At 44.8% G+C, this 23,401-nt stretch overlaps 1 protein-coding gene across 4 annotated transcripts in view; it reads left to right on the top strand.

The window, feature by feature from the left end:
* The window catches only part of FAM193A (family with sequence similarity 193 member A), a 163,309-nt gene that overhangs the window by 133,735 nt on the left and 6,173 nt on the right, over nt 1–23,401 (top strand). For all 4 annotated transcript variants that reach the window (XM_081812760.1, XM_081812761.1, XM_081812759.1 and 1 more), the window contains 3 exons: nt 204–434; nt 3,313–4,144; nt 19,120–19,201. In XM_081812760.1, coding sequence (XP_081668886.1) covers nt 204–434; nt 3,313–4,144; nt 19,120–19,201 — 1,145 coding nt within the window. The remainder of the gene's footprint in view (nt 1–203; nt 435–3,312; nt 4,145–19,119; nt 19,202–23,401) is intronic.

The following is a 23,401-nucleotide window of genomic DNA, read 5'->3' as shown; positions in this document are numbered from 1 at the left end:
CCAGAACTAATCTTCGGGTCACTCTGGGACAGGCTTTCCTTGTTGCTGCCACTTGTTTGTTTTCCTTATTTTTCACCATGAACATGTGTTACCAGAGTAATAAGAAAACTTTCATCTTTAGAGATAGGTTCTGAAATTTGCAATACTCAGCATCATTAAAACTTGAAGCTTCATTCAGCCATGCTCTCCTTTAACTGCCTTAGCCTCCAGCTGCGCCGACAAGTAGAAATTACGCAGAGATGAGGGAGAAGCTTCGTTTGCGGCTGACCAAGAGGAAAGAAGAGCAGCCTAAAAAGGCGGACCAGCTCTCGGACAGAGAGAGTGTCGTTGACCATCGAAGGGTGGAAGACTTGCTACAGTTCATAAACAGCTCAGAGACCAAGCCCGTGAGCAGCACTCGAGCCGCCAAGCGAGCCAGACACAAGCAGAGGAAGGTAAACCGTGTGCCGGCGCAGTGCTGCCCGAGGGCGGCCTGCGGAGCCGGGCTGGCTGCGGCGGGCCTCGGGGCCACGTGCCCGCGCTGCGGCCACGGGGGCCCCTGACCGTCTCCGTCTCTGCGGCCTGAGCCAGAGCTGGTCAGAAGCCCCAGGTTGTGTTTTCAGGACTCAGCTTTCCCTTTTGTGTCATGGGTTCGTTGATGGATCTAAAACAAGCCTTTGGGTCCCTGTGCCTCCCTGTGTCCTCCCAGGGAGGTTGAGGACGGGGCCCCTGGCAGTGAGGGAATAGAAGGGGGTCACTGTGGGCTTTTGGAGACTGTGGGTAAAGAAGTTACTTCGACACGAGGCTGGGACAGGGCCTTTGCCTCAGCAACATCCTTAGGACAGACTATGTCTGTCCCCCGCTCCTTGTCCCCCGACTGGCAAAGGAGAGTCAGGCAGAGCCATCCCAGAAGAGGGCAGGCACGCGCACTGGTGTGAAGGGTCAAAGAGTAAGATGGACAGCCATTGTGGGCTGCACGGAAGTAAGCATCTACCAAGACTAGGCAGCGTGGCCCAGCGGCGGATGTAGCACGCAGAGGCTGTCCGCCAGCAGGTGAGACACGGAGCTCTTCAAGTTACGGCTCCAGGTGAGGGGACGGAGAGTGTCTGCTCCACGGAGGGCCTCAGTGCCCGGGGCTGCGCTGTGCTGCGGCCATCCTGCTTTTAGCTTCCTAAAGAGCCAGGCCACGGCAGGCAGATCCGGGCTGTGCACAGAGGGGAACCTGCAGGGGTGACAGGGGCTCTGACGGCAGGACAGGGAAGAGGCGAGGCCCCTGCAAGGCCCAGCAGAGACAGAGCGGGAGGACACTCCCAGAGCGGGCAGGGGACGGTGCCTCCACCTTTAGCTGCTTGCGACGTGGAGAGTGTTGTGATTGGATCGCCCGCCAGGAGCCCTGCATGTACCTCATGGTCCTAATCGTGGGCTTTGAGGAGACAGGGGTCTGCCCAGCCCCACTAGAGTGGGGCAGTGAGAACTGTTCTCCATTCGGGTGTTAGGTCAGGGCCCACTCACCCCGTGCGCTCGGTAACCTGCACCCCGTCTTCGTAGAGCGTCTGGTTGATGGGCTGGTTGTTGAAAGGAAGGCACCACATACCTGCTTGTGGATTCCCTGTAGCTTCTGTTCTGGGGCGGGTTTGCTCCCGGCCTGTGCTGTGGGAGACACTCTGCTCACTAGACACTGGACACAGGGGCCACGCCAGGAGTCTGCCTCCAAGGCTTCGCTTCGAACACACGGAACAAGGATTTTGAATAAGTTTTACTTGAATTGTTAAGTTAAATTTTTAAAACATCTGCCATTAAATTTTTAACATAATTTTATATTTAAGTTCTTCAAAATGACACTTGTTTTTTTAAAATATTGTTTACTGAATGTTACAAAAAATAATTAAAACCTGGAAGGACTTCTGTTTTTTTTTAATTGTATTTTGTTTTATTTTTGGAAGGACTTCTTTTTATTTTAAAACTCTTTTTTTTTTTTTTTAAAGATTTTATTTATTTATTTGACAGAGAGAGACACAGTGAGAGAGGGAACACAAGCAGGGGGAGTAGAAGAGGGAGAAGCAGGTTTCCTGCAGAGCAGGGAGCCTGATGCGGGGCTCAATCCCAGGACCCTGGGATCATGACCTGAGCCGAAGGCAGACCCTTAACGACTGAGCCACCCAGGCGCCCCTATTTTTGGAAGGACTTCTAAATGCAAAATGTACTTGCCAAAGTCTTTTACTGGAGGAGCTCAGGGATGCAAAGAGTCAGGCAACTCTTTACAGCCTTCACTTGTTTTCTAAGCAAAAAGAATAGTTTCCGTGGAGGCTCCTGGACTGGGCATCACCAGTGAAGTCCAGTCTTCACTTGGACTGAAATTAACTTCGTGCCAAGCTGGAGGGCAGAAGTAGCCAGTACCTGTTTGCTGTGTGATGTGGAACGTATCAGAATATGCCACTTGCTCTGTCACGCTGGTGAAAGTATGTTGGGACTTTGGTTTGTCTGCTAGGCTGGGAAAAAGGCATTTCAGGGTTTGAGTACACACTTTTGAAGTGTCTTGTCGATGTGTGCGTGAAGGCCCCAGCCTCATCTGGAGAGGTGGAGCGCCGGCAACTGGCTGGTCGTGTCATCCGGCCGCCACACACACGGGAGGCTAGCACAGCAGCTGCTCTGACCTTGCTTTATTTTATTTACTTTTTTAAGCAGGCTCCACGCCCAGCGCGGAGCCTAGTGCGGGGCTTGAGCCTCACAACTGTGAGATTGAGACCTGAGCCGAGATCAAGAGTCGGATGCTGAACTGGCTGAGCCACCCCAGCGCCCCTGACCTTGTTTTAAAGAAGTACTTAGTCGGGGCGCCTGGGTGGCTCGGTTGGTTGGGCGACTGCCTTCGGCTCGGGTCATGATCCCAGGGTCCTGGGATCGAGTCCCGCATCGGGCTCCCTGCTCGGCGGGGAGCCTGCTTCTCCCTCTCCCACTCCCCCTGCTTGTGTTCCCTCTCTCGCTGTGTCTCTCTCTGTCAAATAAATAAATAAAATCTTTAAAAAAAAAAAAAAAAGAAGTACTTAGTCGCTAGGACAAAGGCTATAAGGAAGATTCTGTTAAGCACTGCCCCTCCCCCCCGCCACAACCAGTAAAGTAATAAGTATATACCTTAGTAGAAAGATTAAATCTAATAGTCGTCTCGGAGAGTAAAATAATTTGGGTCAGGTATGTTTTAAGCTGTTTGGCTTATTATAACCTGTTTCAGGGTTTATGTTCTTATTATATGATTTGTTTTTATTTACTTATTTTTTTAATGTCTTAATGAAGAACACTTACCGTTGTCTTACGTTGCTTCTTCTTTTCGCATCACAGCTGGAGGAGAAAGCTCGCCTGGAAGCAGAGGCCAGGGCCCGGGAGCACCTGCACCTCCGTGAGGAGCAGAGACGACAGGAGGAGGAGGAGGAGTTTCAGCGGCTTCAAGAGCTTCAGAAGCTGAGGGCCGTGAAAAAGAAGAAGAAGGAGAGGCCAAGTAAAGACTGTCCCAAGTTGGACATGCTTGCTAGAAACTTCCAGGCAGCAGCAGAGTCTGTACCTAACTCTGAAAACATGCACAATGGCTCACTAGAGCAAATGGAAGAACCAGAAACCTCATCTCACTCTCCTTCCGGACATGGGGACCACACGGAACCCAGGCCAAGGCCGGGGGCTGACGGGGATGCTGCTGGCCCCATGGACACCAGAGACTCCAAGCTCCTCCTCCCCAAGGAGGTCAGTGGGAAGCGGCAGGAGCCGCTGTCTTTTCTCCTTGACATAATGCATCACCACAAGGAGGGGAATGGCAAGCAGAAGCTCAAACAGACCAGCAAGGGCAGCAGCGAGCTGGTGAGGAAGCCGGCCGAGCCCCCCAGAGCCTCAGAGGGCCAGCCCAGACCCCGGCCCCAGACTGAGTCGAAGGCGAAAGTGCTTGACTTCACTTCCCTGGTGGAGCACAAAAGGGAGGACAGAAAAGTGAACAGTAACAACAATAACAAAAAGCAGCTGAACCACGTCAAGGAAGAAAGGTTGAATCCGGCCCCCCCAGAGCCTGCCTCCCCCAGCGAGCACCCTCAGGACAGCAAGCTGGTGCTGGCAGACTCTCCGCAGCCTAAGGGCAAGAGCAAGAAAAATAGGAAGAAGAAAGGAGACCGAGTCAGCAGTTCAATCGGTAAATAGAGAGCAGCGGGGAGTGTGGCCGGTGCCCCGTCACCCCGGGTGCCGCCTGGCCTCTCCTGGCTTTGGGCTGCTTGGAGCTTTACCGCAGCAGGGGGACGCACATAGCCGTTGTCGCTCCGTGTTGTCGTTTGGAATAATGACTGTACAAAGAATTCCTCTGCGGCTCGCTCCGATTCCCCAGACTCAGTGTGTGCCGTATCTGCTCTCTCTTTCTCTTTCTCCCTCTTTTATTGTTTTTCTGAGCCAAAGGAGAGTAATTTCAGACATGAAGCCCCTTTGCCCTTAAATATTTCACCGTATATTTCCTCAAAACAAGGATACTCTTAGAAAACCACAAATACAGTTATCAGAATTAAGAAATTAATACTGATACAGTAGCACGATCTTAATTATAGACCTTACTGCTGTTTCTCCAGTCATCCCTTTAATTTCCTTTATAGAAAGAAAAAAAAAGTTACTGTTTTTCCTGACACAGGATCCAGTCCGGGTCCCATGTCATATCTCCTTAATTTCCTTTAATGAGTCGGTTCCTCAGTTTCTCATGACCTTGACATTTTTAAAGAGTCAGTCCATTTATTTTTCTTAGAATAATTTATTATTTGGAATAATTTCAGTTTGGTTTTGTGTGCCATTTCTTGATGATCAGATTCAGAGTATGTGTTTTGGGAATTGGTGCCGTGGAAGTGGTGGGTCCTTGCTGGTGCCCTCCGTGTGGAGCACAGAGTCTGGTGACGGGGACTCAGCCTCCCCTTCGCTCTCGGAAGTGGGAGTGTCTGGTGGGGATGTGGGTCTCCTGCTGCTGGTAACATCCACTGGCAAGTCTTGCCTGAAATGGTTGTTCCTAAGTTGTTTGCCACGTTGTGATTTTTCTAACATTATTATTCGTTGTCCAGTTCTTATTTGGTGCTTTCTGGGAGGTGCTTTCCTTCCCCCCACCCCATGTAGGGCTTTCATTCGTTCAGTTATTTAGATCAGGGTGGGTTCGTAGAGCCTTACTTTGTACTATAGACCATAGTCCTTTACTATCACTACTTATTTTGGTCCTCTGGCTGTCCCAGATGCAGTCCGTGCCCCCTCAGGTGGTCCCTCGACCCCATTACTCTTGGGGCACTTGCTTACTTTCCTGCACAGTGAGATGTTCTGGGCTTATCTTGTACTTTCCTTGTCTCAGCCCTGAAGCTGCCGTTTTCCAGGGAGCCCTGGTTCTTTTTAGAGGAGTTTAGAAACCCAGATCCGGGTGCTGCTGCTGCGTGGTTGCTGCTAGACCCTTCCCGCTGACACAGCCGGGAGTGGGGGGCGGGGGGGGGGGCGGCGCATACGCAGCCCCCACGAGCATCTCGTGTAGTTTCTGTTCACACCGATGGCTTCGGTGGCGCTCCCCCTCGCCTCTCCACCTGCACAGCGCTGTGCGCAGTGTTTGACTACAACGGGATGCTCACCCCCGCCCCCCCCCGCCCCGCAGTGAAAAGTCTCCGGGCTGAGGGCACGCGGGCTGGGGCTGGAGCGCCGCGGCGGGGAGGTGCCGGGAGGGGCGCCCGCACAGTCTGGTGCGGCTGCCGCTCTAGGCGCCTTTGTTTCTGTTCCGTTCCCTCGGGGTTGGTTTCCCCACCCCCAAGCCTGGTTCTCCCTTTCCCACCTCACTTCCGCCCACTCCCTGTAGGTATCTACTCGGTTTCTTTCTTTTCTTTTTCACACAAGGTAACTTCTAGAGATCTTCTTTTTTTTTTTTTTTTAAGATTTTCTTTATTTGAGAGAGCGAGAATGAGAGAGAGAGAGCATATGAGAGGGGGGAGGGTCAGAGGGAGAAGCAGACTCCCCGCCGAGCAGGGAGCCCGATGCGGGACTCGATCCAGGGACTCCAAAGGCAGTCGCCCAACCGACTGAGCCACCCAGGCGCCCTCTAGAGATCTTCTTTTGCTTTTTGCTTGCCCCTCCCGCCAACTGAACATGTTCGGGAAAGCACCGAGCGTGATGGGTTCACAGAGCTCCTCCTCGCTGTGCTGCAGCCCTGTGAGTCCGGCTGGGGCTTGTGGTTGTCTGCGGGGCTGCCCTGGGAGCTGTTTCTTGCCAGGGACTCCCAAGAAGGCGGAGTGCCGAGTCAGAAGGCGGGCGTGGACAGTCTCATCAGGCTGGTAACTTGAGCCAAGACAGGAGGTGATGTCAGTCCCCAGGGTAGCTTTCATGTGCATTTTCTCTAATTGCAGTGAGGTCATATTTTTAAGTACTGTTTGTCTCTTTTTTGTGAATTTTCTATTCACATTTTTTTCTTGTTTTTAAATTAGGTTTTTGGTCTTTTTCCTTGCATTTTTAAGAGTCTTTCTTATACTAGGAATATTAATTGGCCTTCTACCTGCATCACAGGCTACAGATACATACTCCTTTGGACTGTGTCTATGATGCTTTACAGCCATGCAGAAGTTTTCTTTTTCAGTTTTAGATAGTCATTTCATTGATCTTTTAGTGCCTCTGGATTTTAAAGTGGTCGGAAAGCATTACTCTGACGCTAAGGTGGAAGAGGAGTGTGCCTGGGCCTTCCAGGATTTGTATGGTACAACCTTTCTCATTTAGCCCCTGATACATTTGGAGATTTTTTGTGGGTATCGTGTGAGCCATGGGTCCGGTATTATCTTTTCTTAAGGGGTTAGCCCACTGGCCCAGCACCAGTTACTAAAAACTCATCTTGCCCCGTGATTCGGGGTGCCTCCTTTGTGCTAAACTAAATTTCCCTGTGTCCTTGATCCACTCAGGAATTTCTGTTCTTTTCCTCCTTGCTTCTTCCTGAGCCCTTGCTGCACTGAGTTAGTTACTTCGGGTGCCCCGTGTGATTCAGCGAGGCCTCGCCTCCCAGCTGTTTTCCATTGTCGTCCCAGCTGTTCTTGCATGTCTGTGCTTCTGTACGAACTTGAGTGCCCGTGTGCTAGAGCCATAGCTCTAGTCTAGTGTCTCTGTTGGGGTTGCATTACATTTACAAATTAATTTAGGGAGAATTGGTATCTTTATGTTGATTGTCCTTTCCAGAAATAGGAGTGTTTCTCCATTTGTTCAAGTTTACTTTTGTGACTTTTAGGAATGTTTTAGATTTTCTCTCATAAAAAAGAGAGAAATGGAAATTGGTCTATTTGGTATTTCTGTTTCTAATGAGGTTAATTTTAGTAAACTATATTTCCATGGTAAATTATTCTTTTAGCTAGATTTTCCAACTTACTTACATAGATGTCTTGAAACTACATAATTTTTAAAAATGTATTTTTCAATGGCTATTTTCTTTTTTTTAACGTTTTTTTAATTTAAGTTCTGTCAATTAACATATAATGTGTTATTGGTTTCAGAGGTACAGGCCTATGATTCATCAGTCTTATATAATACCCAGTGCTCATTGCATCACATGGCTTTCCTCTCTTCCCCTATGATCCTCTGTTTGTTTCTTATATTCCACATGTCAGTGAGATCATATGATAATTGTTTTTCTCTGATTGACTTATTTCGCTTAGCATAATATCCTCTAATTCCATCCACATCATTCAAATGGCAAGGTTTATCATGTCATCATAATATCCTCTAATTCCATCCACATCATTCAAATGGCAAGATTTCTTTTTTTGATGGCTGTGTAATATTGTATATATATACACCACATCTTCTTTATCCATTCATTTGTCAGTGGACATCTATTGTGGACATTACTGCTATACACATTGGGGTACAGGTGCCCCTTCAGATCACTATATTTTTATCTTTGGGGTAAATACCCAGTAGTGCAATTGCTGGGTCGTAGGGCAGCTCTATTTTTAACCTTTTGAGAAACCTCCATACTGTTTTCCAGAGTGGCTGCACCAGCTTGCATTCCCACCAACAGTGTAGGAGGGTTCCCCTTTCTCCACATCCTCGCCAACATCTGTCGTTTCCTGACTTGTTAACTTTAGCCATTCTGACCGGTGTGAGGTGGTATCTCATTGTGGTTTTGATTTGTATTTCCCTGATGCCGAGCGACGTTGAGCACTTTTTCATGTGTCTGTTGGCTGGATGTCTTCTTTGGAGAAATGTCTGTTCATGTCTTCTGCCCATTTCTTTTGTGCCAGTACCATACTGTCTTGATGGATTGTTTGTTCTTTGGGCATTGAATTTGATAAGTTCTTCATAGATTTTGGATACTAGCCCTTTATCTGATATGTTATTTGCAAATATCTTCTCCCATTCTGTTGTTTGTCTTTGGTTTTGTTGACTGTTTCCTTTGTTGTGCAAAAGCTGTTTATCTTAATGAAGTCCCAATAGTTTGTTTTTGCCTTTGTTTCCCTTGCCTTTGGCGATGTGTCTAGGAAGAAGTTGCTGCGGCTGAGGTCGAAGAGGTTGCTGCCTGTGTTCTCTATGATTTTGATGGACTCCTGTCTCACATTTAGGTCTTTCAGCCATTTGGAGTCTATTTTTGTGTGTGGTGTAAGGAAACGGTCCAGTTTCATTCTTCTGCATGTGGCTGTCCAATTTTCCCAACACCATTTGTGGAAGAGACTGTCTTTTTTCCATTGGACATTCTTTCCTGCTTTTTCGAAGATGAGTTGACCATAGAGTTGAGGGTCCATTTCTGGGCTCTCTATTCTGTTCCATTGATCTATGTGTCTGTTTTTGTGCCAGTACCATACTGTCTTGATGATGACAGCTTTGTAATAGAGCCTGAAGTCCAGAATTGTGATGCCGCCAGCTTTGGCTTTCTTTTTCAACATTCCTCTGGCTATTTGGGGTCTTTTCTGGTTCCATACAAATTTTAGGATTATTTGCTCCAGTTCTGTGAAAAAAGTGGAATGGTATTTTGGTAAGGATTGCCTTGAATGTGTAGTTTGCTCTAGGTAGCATAGATATTTTATAGTATTCTTCCAATCCATGAGCATGGAATGTTTTTCCATTTCTTTGTGTCTTCCTCAATTTCTTTCATGAGTGTTCTATAGTTTTCTGAGTACAGCTCCTTTGCCTCTTTGGTTTAGCTTTATTTCTAGGTATCTTATGGTTTTGGGTGCAATTGTAAATGGGATCGACTCCTTAATTTCACTTTATTCTGCCTCATTGTTAGTGTATGGGATGCAGCTGATTTCTGTGCATTGACTTTATATCCTCCCACTTTGCTGAATTCCTGTATGAGTTTCTAGCAGTTTTGGGGTGGAGACTTTTGGGTTTTCCACACAGAGTATATCATCTGCAAAGTGTGAGAGTTTGACTTCTTTGCCAATTCAGATGCCTTTTATTTCTTTTTGTTATCTGATTGCTGAGGCTAGGACTTCTAGTAGTATGTTGAACAATAATGGTGAGAGTGGCCATCCCTGCTGTGTTCCTGACCTTAGGGGAAAAGCTCTGTTTTTCCCCACTGAGAATGATACTCAGTGTGGGCTTTTCATACATGGCATTTATGATATTGAGGTATGTTCCCTCTATCCCACACCATGAAGAGTTTTAATCAAGAAAGGATCCTGTCCTTAGTCAAATGCTTTTCCTGTATCTCTTGAGAGGATCATATGGTTCTTGTCCTTTTATATATGTAGTATATCGCATTGATTGGTGTGCGGATGTTGAGCCAACCTTGCAGCCCAGGAATAAATACCACTTGGTCGTGGTGAATAATCCTTTTAATGTACTGTTGGATCCTATTGGCTAGATTTTGGGGAGAATTTTTACATCCATGTTCATCAGGGATATTGGTCTGTAATTCTCCTTTTTGGTGGGGTCTTTGTCCCGTTTTGGGATCAAGGTAATGCTGGCCTCATAGAAAGAGTTTGGAAGTTTTCCTTCCATTTCTGTTTTTTGGAACAGTTTCAGAAGAATAGGTATTAATTTTTCTTTAAATGTTTGGTAGAATTCCCCTGGGAAGCCATCTGACCCTGGGCTCTTGTTTGTTGGGAGATTTTTGATGACTGCTTCAATTTCCTTGCTGGTTATGGGTCTGTTCAGGTTTTCTCCTTCTTCCTGTTTCAGTTTTGGTAGCTTATTCATCTCTAGGAATGCATCCATTTCTTTCAGATTGCCTAATTTGTTGGCATATAGTTGCCCATAATATGCCCTTATAATTGTTTATATTTCTTCAGTGTTGGTTGTGATCTCTCCTCTTTCATTCATGATTTTATCTATTTGGGTCCTTTCTCTTTTGTTTTTGATAAGTCTGGCCAGGGGTTTATTGATCTTACTATACTCTTTCAGAGAACCAGCTCCTAGTTTTGTTGATCTGTTCTGCTATTCTTTTGGTTTCTATTTCATTGATTTCTGCTCTAATCTTTATTATTTCTCTTCTCCTGCCTGGTTTAGGCTTTATTTGCTGTTCTTTTTCCAGCTCTTTTAGGTGTAAGGTTAGGTTGTGTGTATTTGAGACCTTTCTTGTTTCTTGAAAAAGGCTTGTATTGCTATATACTTCCTTCTTAGGACCTCCTTTGCTGCATCCCAAAGATTTTGAACAGTTGTGTTTTCATTTTCATTTGTTGCCATGAATTTTTTAAATCTTTAATTTCCTGGTTGACCCATCCATTCTTTAGTAGGATGCTCTTTAGCCTCCATGTATTTGAGTTCTTCCGAAATTTCCTCTTGTGATTGAATTCCAATTACAAAGCAATGTGGTCCGAAAATATGCAGGAAACAATCCCAGTATTTGGTACCGGTTGAGACCTGATTTGTGACCCAGGATGTGATCCATTCTGGATAATGTTCCTTGTGCACTTGAGAAGAATGTGTATTCTGTTGCTTTGGGATGGAATGTTCTGAATATATCTGTGATGTCTGTCTGGTCCAGTGTGTCGTTTAAAGCCTTTATTTCCTTGTTGATCTTTTGCTTAGATGATCTGTCCATTGCAGTGAGAGGGGTGTTAAAAGTCCCGTACTATTATTGTATTATTGTTGATGTGTTTCTTTGATTTTGTTATGAATTGGCTATATAATTGGCTGCTCCCATGTTAGGGGCATAAATATTTACAATTGTTAGATCTTCCTGTTGGATAGACCCTTTAATTATTATATAGTGTCCTTCCTCATCTCTGATTATAGTCTTTGGTTTAAAATTTGATTTGTCTGATAAAAGGATTGCCACCCCAGCTTTCTTCTGATGTCCATTCGCATGATAAATGGCTTTCCACCCCCTCACTTTAAATCTAGAGGTGTCTTTCAGTCTAAAATGAGTTTCTTGCAGACAACGTATTGATGGGTCTTGTTTTTGTTTTTTTTTTTTAATCCAATCTGATACCCTGTGTCTTTTGATTTGGACATTTAGCCCATTTACGTGCAGAGTAATTATTGAAAGATACAAATTTAGTACCATTGTATTACCTGTAAAGTGACTGATAATTTATATCGTCTCTGTTCCTTTCTGGTCTGTGTTACTTTGGGTCTCTCTCTTTGCTTAGAGGACCCCTTTTAATATTTCTTGTAGGGCTGGTTTGGTGATCACAAATTCTTTTAATTTCTGTTTGTCCTGGAAGCTTTTTATCATTCTTTCTATTTTGAATGACATCCTAGCTGGATCACTATTATAGGTCAGGGTGTTGGCCTACTTTTAATGATATTGAGAGGGGAGTTCTCTGTGCCTCCTGGATTTTGATGCCTGTTTCCTTCCCCACATTAGGGAAGTTCTCCACTATAATTTGCTTCAATATGCCTTCTGCCCACCCCCCTTTCCTCTTCTTCTGGGATCCCAGATTCTAATATTGTTTTGCTTTATGGTGTCACTTATCTCTCGAATTCTCCCCCTCGTGATCCAGTAGTTGTTTGTCTCTCTTTTTCGCAGCTTCTTTATTCTCCATCATTTGATCTTCTATATCACTAATTCTCTCTTCTGCCTAATTTATTCTAGCAGTTAGAGCCTCCATTTTTTATTGCATCTCATTCATAGCCTTTTTGATTTTACTTGGTTAGATTTTAGTTCTTTTATTTCTCCAGAAAGGGATTCTCTAATGTCTTCTATGCTTTTTTCAAGTTCAGCTAGCATCTTTATAATCGTTATTCTGTACTCTAGTTCCAACGTCTTATGTTCGTACTGATTAAGTCCCTGGCAGTCAGTACTGCCTCTCGTTCTCTTTTTTTGAGGTAAGTGTTTCCATCTTATTCTGTCCAGAGAAGAATAGATGAACAAGAGAACAAAGTACTAAAATGGCAACAGTGACCCCAGAGAACTATACACTAAACAAGTCAGACCCGAAACTGAAACACGAAAAGAAAAAAAGAGAATATAATCAGACAGGTGAGCAGAATAGAGCAATACACTGGATTCTGTATGTATTTTGGTCTGTTTTTTAGAAAACTAGATTCCAAAATTGTAAAGAGAGAAAAACTTATGTATGTATAACAGTAAAGTCAAATACAATGAAAGGATAGAATGTAACTGTAAAATGGAAATTAAAAGACAGGAAAAACAAAAGAGAAGAAAAACAAACAAAAAAGGGATATAAACGGGTTAACAAAACAGAGCAGTATACTGTCTCCTGAGTGTATTTTGGTCAATTAGAAAAAACTATGTCTCAAAATTGTAAAGAAAGAAAAACTTTTTATACAAAAATAAAGTTAAATATATTGAAAGGATAGAATGTAACTGTAAAGATGAATATTTTAAAAGACTTTAACAACAACAACAAAAAAGCCCACCCCCCCGAAAACAACAACAAAGAGAATACGATCAGACAGGTGAATAAAGCAGAACCATTCCCTAAGATTTTAGGTGTATTTTGGTCTGTTAGAAGAAACTGCATCCCTAAATTGTAAAGAAAGAAGAACTTAACATACATACAAAAGTAAGATTCAGTACAATGAAGGGATAGAGTGTAACTGTAAAAATGAAAATTAAAAAAGATTTTATTTTTAAAGATTTTATTTGACAGAGATAGCGAGAGCAGGAACACAAGCAGGGGGAGCCTGCTTCTCCCTCTCCCACTCCCCCTGCTTGTGTTCCCTCTCTCGCTGTGTCTCTCTCTGTCAAATAAATAAAATCTTTAAAAATTTTAAAAGAGTTGATAAAAAAATCGGTTGAAAAAGGAAAGAAAAAAATTTTTTAAAGATTTTTATTTATTTGTCAGAGAGAAAGCGCACGAGTGAGCACAAGCAGAGGGAGTGGCAGGCAGAGGGAGAAGCAGATTCCCCGCTTAGCAAGGAGCCCAACGTGGGGCTCGATCCCAGGACTCTGGGATCATGACCTGAGTGAAGGCAGACGCTTAACCAACTGAGCCACATAGGCATCCCAAGAAAGAAAAAAAAAATTTTTTTTTAAAGTTGAAAGACTAAAGAATCATGGTAAAAAAGCCATGGATTCTCTGTGCAGTATTCCCCTAGCACTAGAGTTCTGCCGTTGTCACTGATCGGTAAACTTGGTCTTGGCTGGTTGTTCTCGCTGATCTTCTGGGGGAGGGGCCTGATGCCATGGTTCCCAAATGTCTTTGCCGGAGGCGGAATTGCCCCGCCCTTGCCGGTCCGGGCTAAGTCATCTGCTTGGGTTTGCTCTCGGGAGCTTTTGTTCTCTGCAAGCTTTCCATACAGCTTTGGAGGCGGAGAGTGAAAATGGCAGCCTCCCAATCTCCACCCCGGAGGAGCCGAGAACTCGGGGCCCCGCTCCTCAGTGCGCCCCCAGAGAAAAGCAGTCAGTCACTCCCGTCTCCCCGGTCTCCGGCCGCACTCTGTGCTCACCCGGCCTGTGACCGCGCGTTTCTGTCTCTGGCTCACGACCCCGTGTGGAGTCTCCAAACCCAGCAGATCCCTGAGGTGCGCTCCCGCGCTGCTCCTCCCGGGGAGGAAGGGGAGTCTCCCCAGATCTGCCGCTTGTTGGGTCCCTGCTGGAGGAGCAGGGGCCCGACTGTGCCGCGGATCACGGTTTATGGCAACCCCGAGCTGAGAGCCCGCGCCTCGGCTCCGTCTCTGCAGCCAACTTCCCTGCTCCGATACCTGGGAGCTCTGCCGCACTCAGGCACCCCCGGTCTTTCTGTGACCCCGAGGGTTCTGAGACCACACTGTCCCACCAGGGTTCCACCCCCCGCTTAGCCACCAGAGTGACGTCCCGCAGCGGAGCAGACTTCTGAAAGTTCCAACTTTGTGCTCCACGGCTCTATCACTTGCCAGAAGCAGCCGACGGAGGCCCCATCCCCCACCGTCTATCCTCCCGAATATCGCCTCGGATTCACTTCTCCGCACGTCCTACCTTCCAGAAAGTGGTCGCTTTTCTGTTCAGAGAGTTGTTGCTACTCTTTTCTTTGATCTCCTGTTGAGTTTGTAGGTGTTCAGAATGGTTTGATCCCTATCCAGCTGAATTCCTGGGACCAGACGAAATTTAGGTCTCCTACTCCTCCGCCATCTTGCTCCTCCTCCTCCCCCCCATTTCTTATTTTGTGTATTTGTGTTTTCTCCCCATTCTGTTTCATTCAGCTAATTAATAGCTTGTCACTTATTTTGAGGATGCCCGAGTGGATCAGTGAGTGGGGCATGTGACTCTTGATCTCGGGGTTGTGAGTTCAAGCCCCACATTGGGTGTGGAGCCCACTTTAAAAAAAAAAAAGTTTGTCTATTTTATTCACTTTTTTTTTTTTTTTTAAACAGGCTATTTATTAGCTAGGTTTACTGTTGTTCTTTCTAATATCTCATCAATTTCTGCTTTTATCTTTATTTTCTTCCCGTGCTTTCTTTTACTTTGTTGTTTATTTTCTAACTTCTTGATTTGGGAATTTAGCTCATTTGTTTTCATTCCACCATTTTTATTGATTGAAGTTTTAGCATTTCAGATTTTCCTCTGATCATTCCTTTAAATATATTTCATAGTCTGATATTGTTTATTGGCATTTTGTTTTAAGAAATTCAGGAATTTCTTTGTTTTTATCCCCTCCTTCACCCAGTAGTTTAATAGGTGGCTTTTGGGTTTCCAGGTAGAAGAGACTTTTTTTTTTTTTTTTAAGATTTTATTTATTTGAGAGAGTAAACAAATGGGGGGTGGGTGGCAGAGCGAGAAGGAGAAGCAGATTACCTGTTGAGCAGGGAACCTAATACTGGGCTCGATCCCAGAATCCTGGGATCATGACCTGAGCCAGGGGCAGACGCCTCACGGACTGAGCCACTCACGTTCCCCTGGGAAATCCTTTTTTATGTTAATAATTTCTAGGTTTTCTGCATTGCGATCAGAGAATATTATTCATAATATTTCTGCTTTATGGAATTTACTGATATTTTCCTTGTGACCAGCTTTTGTAACTGCCCTGTATACACTTGAGATAAAAGTGTATTTTTTTCTGTTATCATGGTGAAAATTGAATGTATATATCTTCATGGTGTATTGATCAATAATAGTCAGGGTTAAGTCTTCTGTTTCCTTCCTGGTTTTTTGTCCTCTTGACCTGTCTTCTGTTAGTTAGTTATTTTATTTTATTTTATTTATTTATTTATTTATTTATTTTTAAAGATTTTATTTATTTGACAGAGAGAGACACAGCGAGAGAGGGAACACAGCAGGGGGAGTGGGAGAGGGAGAAGCAGGCTTCCCGTCGAGCAGGGAGCCCGATGCGGGGCTCAATCCCAGGACCCCGGGATCACGACCCGAGCCGAAGGCAGACACTCAATGACATAGCCACCCAGGCGCCCCTGTCTTCTGTTATTTATTATTAATGAGTTTCTAGGTTTTCTTGTCTCTTTTGCAATTTTGCTTTATAAAGGTGGTGTTTGTATTTGGTGCACATTCCTAACTGTAATATCTTTTTAGTGAATTGTGGGTTTTAGTACTAAAAAATGTCCTTTTGTTGTGCTTTTGCCTTGAATTCTACTTTGTCTAAGATGGTGATCGCTGCCCCTTCGCTCTTTGTGTCTCCATTCGCCTGGCGGGACACTTCTGCTCTCATCCCTGAGTCCCTCAGTGTTAGCTCGTTCTCTGATTTCAGACAGCACAAATCTTGTATCTTGCTTTGTGAGCCAAATGGAAAATCTTATCTGGAGGTGATTTAAGCCCCATTTGCATATATTACTATGTGCTTTGTCTCAGCTCCGACGATATTTTATAATTGCTCTGTATATTTTATATTTGCTGTTTCTTTTTCTATGTGATTTTTTTTTTCTTAGCTTTTATTTTTGAAAATCATTGGTGTTGGGGCGCCTGGGTGGCTCAGTCATTAAGCGTCTGCCTTCGGCTCAGGTCATGATCCCAGGGTCCTGGGATCGAGTCCCACATCGGGCTCCCTGCTCGGTGGGAAGCCTGCTTCTCCCTCTCCCACTCCCCCTGCTTGTGTTCCCTCTCTTGCTGTATCTCTCTCTGTCAAATAAATAAATAAATAAAAATCTTTAAATAAAAAGAAAAAAGAAAATCATTGGTGTTTAAGCAAGTCAGCGATCTTGCCTGCGTGCATCCCTCCACACTTCTACCATTGGTACCCGTCCATCGTTGGTTTCCTTGCTTACCTTCCACAGCTGGCTTCAGGGCAGCTTCTCTGACACCACTTACTGCCTGGAGAATAGTCCGTGAGCTGCTTCCATCCTTTTCACTCCCCGCCTTTTGCAGTCCCTTTTCTTCCATTTCCCAGCTGCATTATTTCTGCTATGTCAGACACATGGTGTTTATAGGTCTCCATCTGACTACATCCCATGCTGGTGTTGGTCCTCCTGTGAGGTGTTTCCTGTCCTCTTCCGGTTGGATGATGCTCACCCTTAGGCGCATGTCCTCAAGTAGGGGTCAGGGGTATGGAATTCTCTGAGCTCTGGCAAAGCAAGATGTTTCCTACAGTCTTAATGATGTACAGAAGCCTGGCCTGGCTGGATCACACTTTCCACTCTGATTAACGTAGCTTTGCTGTTGTGAAAAATGTCTTCCTGGTACTGAATCTGGTTATGGTTCTGTCGCTTTTTTTTTCTTATACCAAGATGTTCAGTAGTGATTATTAATTCTGATCAGAAGAAAAGAAGATTAGAAATTGCTTTCGAGGACAGCTTTTCCAGCAGACATACCTGCTTATTGGCTTTTGTCATTGTTCCTCTCCCAGAACTGTTAATGGAAGGACTGTTGATCAAAGACTCGCTCTCCTAGACTTCACTTTCATTACATCTCTAAACACTCCTGCCCCATGTCGCCCTTCCTCATACACCAGCATTTCTTTGAACCGGGCCTCGGCAAGTCTAGTCGGCAGGCAGGTGAGGTCTGCAAGTGGACATGTAGACGGAGGCCCAGTCGGAATAGTCTTGGTGGCCAGGGAGGAGTGGATTGGGCCATGGACGCAGGGCAGCTGTGACTGCATGTGTTGTGAGGATGAGTCTGCACTGGCTGGGTTGGGCAGGGTGGAGCCTGGCTGGGAGGCTGGTGAAGGCCAGCCCTGATGCAGCAGCAGTGGGTAGAGACTGTTGGGGGGGGCGGTCCCAGACTGTTCACAGAGAACTTGCCGGCCCCGTAGAAGCCGTGACGTGAGAGTGAGGCGGGGCTGAGGTTCCCCGTCAGAAACGGAGCAGGCTCACAGCAGACCATACTGGGGGGCAGATGCCTGAAGGTGCCTGTAGAGGAGCCAGCTGCAGGGACGTGCAACTCACGAAAGCGGTCTGGGGCAGCGGGGGAGGTTTGGTGGCGTCCGTGTCCCCATGGAAGGAGGGGATGGTGGGGGCGGGGGTAGTGCAGAGGAGGAAAGCTGGGCGCGGGGAGCTCTGGGTGCCGGCAGAGGGTGGCTGGGAGGGGCTGTGGTCATGCAGGACCCTACAGGGAAGCTCTTCGCAGACATTTCTGTGAGCTCGCAGGTGTGAAGGCACTCTGCCTGGTGGTCTAAGTCAGCAAAACGTCAGCTGCCATTACAGCTGAACCATGGCTTATGCCACTGTCAAAGTGCCCCAGTGAAAGGAACGAAGGTGTGTCTTTGTTTTCTATAGAGGACAAAAAATTATCCCATGCTAAAGTCTGCAGGGAAGTGGGGACCCTGTACCTTCCTTTGAGGATGGGGCCAGGTGTTGCGTGTGTGCCGCCAGCCCTCCTAGCAGCCCAGCTGTGCGCTGACGTAGCCTCTGGTGCCCAGGGCCCAGGCAGTGCCCAGGATCCCACGGGTTGTAACAGACAGGGCGGGCAGAGAAGCAGCACGAAGTCGAACCCCTCAAACTTGCTGAGATTCAAGGAGTTGGAATAATCCTGAATCATTATTCTCCCTGCCATCCTGCCTGTTTTCAAAGAAGGTGATTTAACTGCAAAGTGAAATACAGCCTTGCTTTTTTATTGGAACAGCCTGAAAAGTGTTTGATGATGTCTCTGGGATGTTGCACGTATAAACTGAATGTCTGGGAGAGCCGTCTTCCAGTAGAGGTTGATGTCGGGGTCCCCGGTACAGTCAGTCGTGTCCTCTTGCCATGAGGGGCACTTGCAAGGGATAGCATTCGCCTCCCCGTGGGGCTGCCTTCTGGGCTTCTGTTCACTAGCATGCCCCCACTGCTTCCTGCCCTCCTGTAGGGACTTAGGACAGACCCTGGGCTTGCAAGCACCTTAGGTTTCAGGGAGTCTTCTCAAGGGCCCTCCCATCACGGAAATGTATCAGGTAAAGACCAGTCGTGGGGCGCCTGCGTGGCTCAGTCGTTAAGCGTCTGCCTTCGGCTCAGGTCGTGATCCCAGGGTTCTGGGATCGAGACCCGCATTGGGCTCCCTGCTCTGCAGGGAGCCTGCTTCTCCCTCTCCCACTCCCCCTGCTTGTGTTCCCTCTCTTGCTGTGTCCCTCTCTGACAAATAAATAAAGAAATCTTTAAAAAAAAAAAAAAAAAAGACTAGTCACTTGGGGAATCTGGGTGCCAGCCAATGGATCTCTTCTAGTGGGACCTGAAGCCACAGTTGCTTTGCTCAGCAAACCTGTGAGTTCCATAATTTCCAGGTTGAACGTGGAAGTTCACAAGCACATGAAAGACATCTGCCCTCCTTTGGCTGTTTGTAAAGTCTCATTTTAGAGAAAATTTTCAGTTTGTGAAGTTATTAAAATTAAGCCAGGTAATCTGTTCTCTTGTAATCTGACTTTCCTCTTTTCTTTCATTTTACAGATGATGTTTTTCTGCCTAAAGATATCGACCTAGATAGCGTGGATATGGATGAGACAGAGAGGGAAGTGGAGTATTTCAAAAGGTAAATGTTATGGCTTTGTGTCTGAAATGATGATGGTTTCACGGCTGCCAGACATGACCCTCCTGACCCCCCCTGGCATTGCTGCTGTCATGGACACGAGTTCTGTCAGCTAGCCGAGGGGCCTGTCACACACATCCCCCCACAGTCCTAGCACACACACGGGCCTCCTCACTCACCCTCACACCCAGTCACCTCTCCCCACCCCTCTGTGTGAAGACTGGTTGAGGACCGTGGCTCCAGACCAGCAGCATCAGGGAGCAGGCCCCTCCCCAGACCTGCTGAATTACTCTTGGGAGGGACCCAACATCTGTGTTGTCACAAGCGTCCCTGGTCATCCTCATGTGTGCTTGACATTGGAACACACTGATACGGCATGCTTTTGGGGAGAAAAGTAACATTTTAGAGATTCGCTCAGTTTTCCCGATAAGCAGATTTCATTAGTACTGTGTTCAATAGTATTTTATCTACTTTGTGAATTATGGCAAGCAAATTTCATTTTAAAGTTTCTTGTTCCTTCTTTAACCTGTTTGTTTCAGATAATACACACACACACAAAAGGAGCAGGTAGATTGCAGTGCAAAAAGTCATTAACTCCTATCTGAAATATTGTAGGGGCATCTGGGTGGCTCAGTCGGTTAAGCGTCTGACTCTTGATCTCAGCTAAGGTCTTGATCTCGAGGTCAGGAGTTCAAGCCCCGCATTGGGCTCCACGCCCAGCACAGAGCCTCCTTAAAAAAAAATGAAAGATAGGGGCGCCTGGGTGGCTCAGATGGTTAAGCGTCTGCCTTCGGCTCAGGGCATGATCTCAGGATCCTGGGATCGAGTCCCGCATCAGGCTCCCTGCTCCTTGGGAGCCTGCTTCTCCCTCTGCCTTTCTCTCTCGCTCTGTCTCTCATGAATAAAAAAAAATAAAATAAATAAAAAATAAAAAGCCACCTGACTCTGGGGGCTGGGCTTTAAAAAAAAAAAAAAAAGATAAAAATAAATGAAATATGATAGAATTCTAAATTATTCTGGAAGTTATGTTTATTATATAATTTATGTATGTGTGCATGTGTGTGTATATATCTCATTTTAGCAGGCAGAGTAAAGCATTTGCTAAAGTTGGACGTCCATTTTAATAAAAACTCATACATAGGACTAGATAGGCATATCCTTAACATAATAAAGGGTATCCATAAAATACAATAAATGCCATAGTTACAGTGAAACATTAAAAGCTGTCCCTTGTGGGCGCCTGGGTGGCTCAGTTGGTTAAGCAACTGCCTTCGGCTCAGGTCATGATCCTGGAGTCCCGGGATCGAGTCCCACATCAGGCTCCCTGCTCAGCAGGGAGTCTGCTTCTCCCTCTGACCCTCCTCCCTCTCGTGTTCTCTGTCTCTCATTCTCTCTCTCGCAAATAAATAAAATCTTAAAATAAAATAAAATAAAAGCTGTCCCTTGAGATTAAAAAAGACAAAAGAAGATAAGGATGCCCAGTGTTACAACTTCTGTTTGTGAAGGTGTAAGAAGAAACAAAGGGACAAGGATCAGAAGGAAGAAATAGAATTGTCATTCTCAGACAATTCTCAGAATTGTCTTCCTCACACATTCTCTGTGTTGGAAGTGTGTTTGTACAAAGAATCTGTAAGCAAATCACTTGAGTTACTAAGACAGTTTGCCCTGAAGCTGGATTCTAGGGAGCATTTTTTGGATAAAGGCAGAACTTTGGAGAGAGATTTTCCCAAGGTAGACCTATAGGACTCATATACTTTAAAATCATGCATGACCTTATAAACAAAGATTATCAAACACCCAAGACCTGGGGAAAAGAAACATCTAGAAATGAAAAATGTAATGAGTAAAATCAAGATGTTAATAGATACATGATAAATAGATTAGACATTACTGAAGAGGGAATTTGTGAACTGGAAGAACTATCTGAAAGATGTACCCAGAATGCACCCACATACAAGGAAATTAGAAAAGAGGAAAGAGGCTCAGACACATGGAAGAAAGACTGAGTCTGACATACATTTAACTGGAGCCCCCCTAGGAGAATGTGAAGGCTACAGAAAAGCTGTATTTGAAGAGATACAGCACCTGGGGATTTTGCAGAGCTAATGAGAAATCCAAATCTACAAATTCAGAAGCACAACATATACGAATGGAATAAACAAACAAAAATCCATTCTTCAGCATAGCAAATGTGAAACCAGAAGACCATGGGGTGATATTTACAGCGTTGAGAGAAAGTTGTCAGTCTGTAACTGTGTATACCACAAACCTATTCTTTTCCATAGTAAAGAAAAACTATAGGAACTTGCTCCAAAGAGATCTGTGTTTAAAAAAAAAAAAAAAAATCTTCAAGAGAGAAAGATACCTCAGAAAGACAGTGTGATTTGCAGGAAGGAGAGAGAGAAACAGCTTGATAAATGTTGTTAAATAAAACATTTTCTTTGTAACAAGATAGTAATAATGTCTAATTGACATTATGTCTGAAAGAACCACAGTATTGAACAGAATAGTATGTAAGCTAGGTGTGAAATAGAGCTGAGTATCCTCACGTCCTTTTCTCGTTGAGGTATTTAACAGGTATTTAATATTCAGACTTGAAGCTAAATTGGCGATACAGTTTCACAAGTAAGCATTAAAAGAATAGAAATAGGATGTATAAATTTTCTGTATAAATAATCTGTAGAAGGAAAAAAGTCAAAACTCAAAATGAAAAAATAAATGTAAAGAAAGTACAGTAAACAAATTTTAAAAACACGAGAGACACAAGTTCAGTTTTATCAGCAACCATGATAGAAAAAAAAAGTTTGTCAGATTGTGTTAACGATTTTAAATATATACACACACATGCTTACACACATGCACACGCACACACACACACTCTGTTTATAAGAACATACCTAAAATACAGTGAATAGAAAGGTGGAAGTAAAGAAGAAGTGTTGGGCACCTGGGTGGCTCAGTTGGTTAAGCGACTGCCTTCGGCTCAGGTCATGATTCTGGAGTCCCAGGATCGAGTCCCGCATCGGGCTCCCTGCTCGGCAGGGAGTCTGCTTCTCCCTCTGACCCTCCCCCTCTCATGTGCTTGCTCTCTCTCATTCTCTCTCTCTCAAATAAATAAATAAAATCTTAAAAAAAAAAAAAAGAGGAAGTGTATAATTATGTTATTATCAGAATATGGATTAATATAAGGGACAGATAAAGGTTGCTACATAGTGCTAAAAGGTTCAGTGTGTGAGGAAGACATAGAAATTTTAAACTAGGTACTAAGTGAAATAGCCTCAAAATACAAACAGGAAATAGTTTGGGCTGCATAGAGGATCAGATCTACCCTCTGTGTAGGACATCTCCAACTATGTCTGTGTGGCCGCTTGCTTGAGCAGTGCATGCATCCACAGGGATGTGGAAGATGAATACAGATGAAAGTGCGTCCAGGGAACAGGGTGTCTGTGTTCTTGGGCCCACAGGGGATGCTCATGGAAGCGAAGCAAGTACTGGGCCACAGAAAGCAAGGCTCAGAAGTTTCAGAGAAGAAATATGTATAATTGTGTTCTCTGACCACACCACGTTTAAATCGGCAATTTACAAGAAGTAAATTTTTAAGTCCCTAAGTATTTGGAAATCTGAAAGTATGTATGTTTCACTCATGGGTTCAACAAGAAACCACAGTAGACATTTAAAAATATGTGGAACTAAAAGAGAAGGAAAACACTGCATATGAAAACTTGTGGGATGGGGACACAGTTCGTTCTCAAGCGCTCTTTCAGTGAAGTCTTAAGACTGCCGAGTGAGTTTTTAAAAACCTGAAAATTAAGGAGTTAAGGATTTTGTTTGAGAAATTAGGGAAAGAACAACCAAATAAACGCAAAGAAAGTTTAAGGAGATAATGTATAAAAGAAATCGTGAAACAGAAAAATACAGAGAAGATCAACAAAGCCAAACTTTGACTCTTTGAAAATATTAAATAAATAAATAAACCTTTGAGAGACTGATCAGGATAAAATAGGGGAAAAAAGACACAAAACAATACAGTAATTAGATGGAAAAGAACCAGAGTGTTGATAATGATCAAAGTTGGACCATGGCTGTACCCATGTTACCACACTCTGCTTTTGTGTGGGTTTGACATCTTCCATAATGAAAAGGGTTTCTTTAGTTTTGTGACTATATAAGTGAAAAGGAAGTACTGCAGTGATTCAACCATAA

This window comes from Leptonychotes weddellii, chromosome 2 (genome assembly GCF_054177405.1).
Source record: "Leptonychotes weddellii isolate Sample4059 chromosome 2, ASM5417740v2, whole genome shotgun sequence".
Taxonomy (NCBI): domain Eukaryota; kingdom Metazoa; phylum Chordata; class Mammalia; order Carnivora; family Phocidae; genus Leptonychotes; species Leptonychotes weddellii.
Note: the sequence above shows the minus strand (reverse complement) of the source record. Positions and strands in the feature narration are given on the sequence as shown.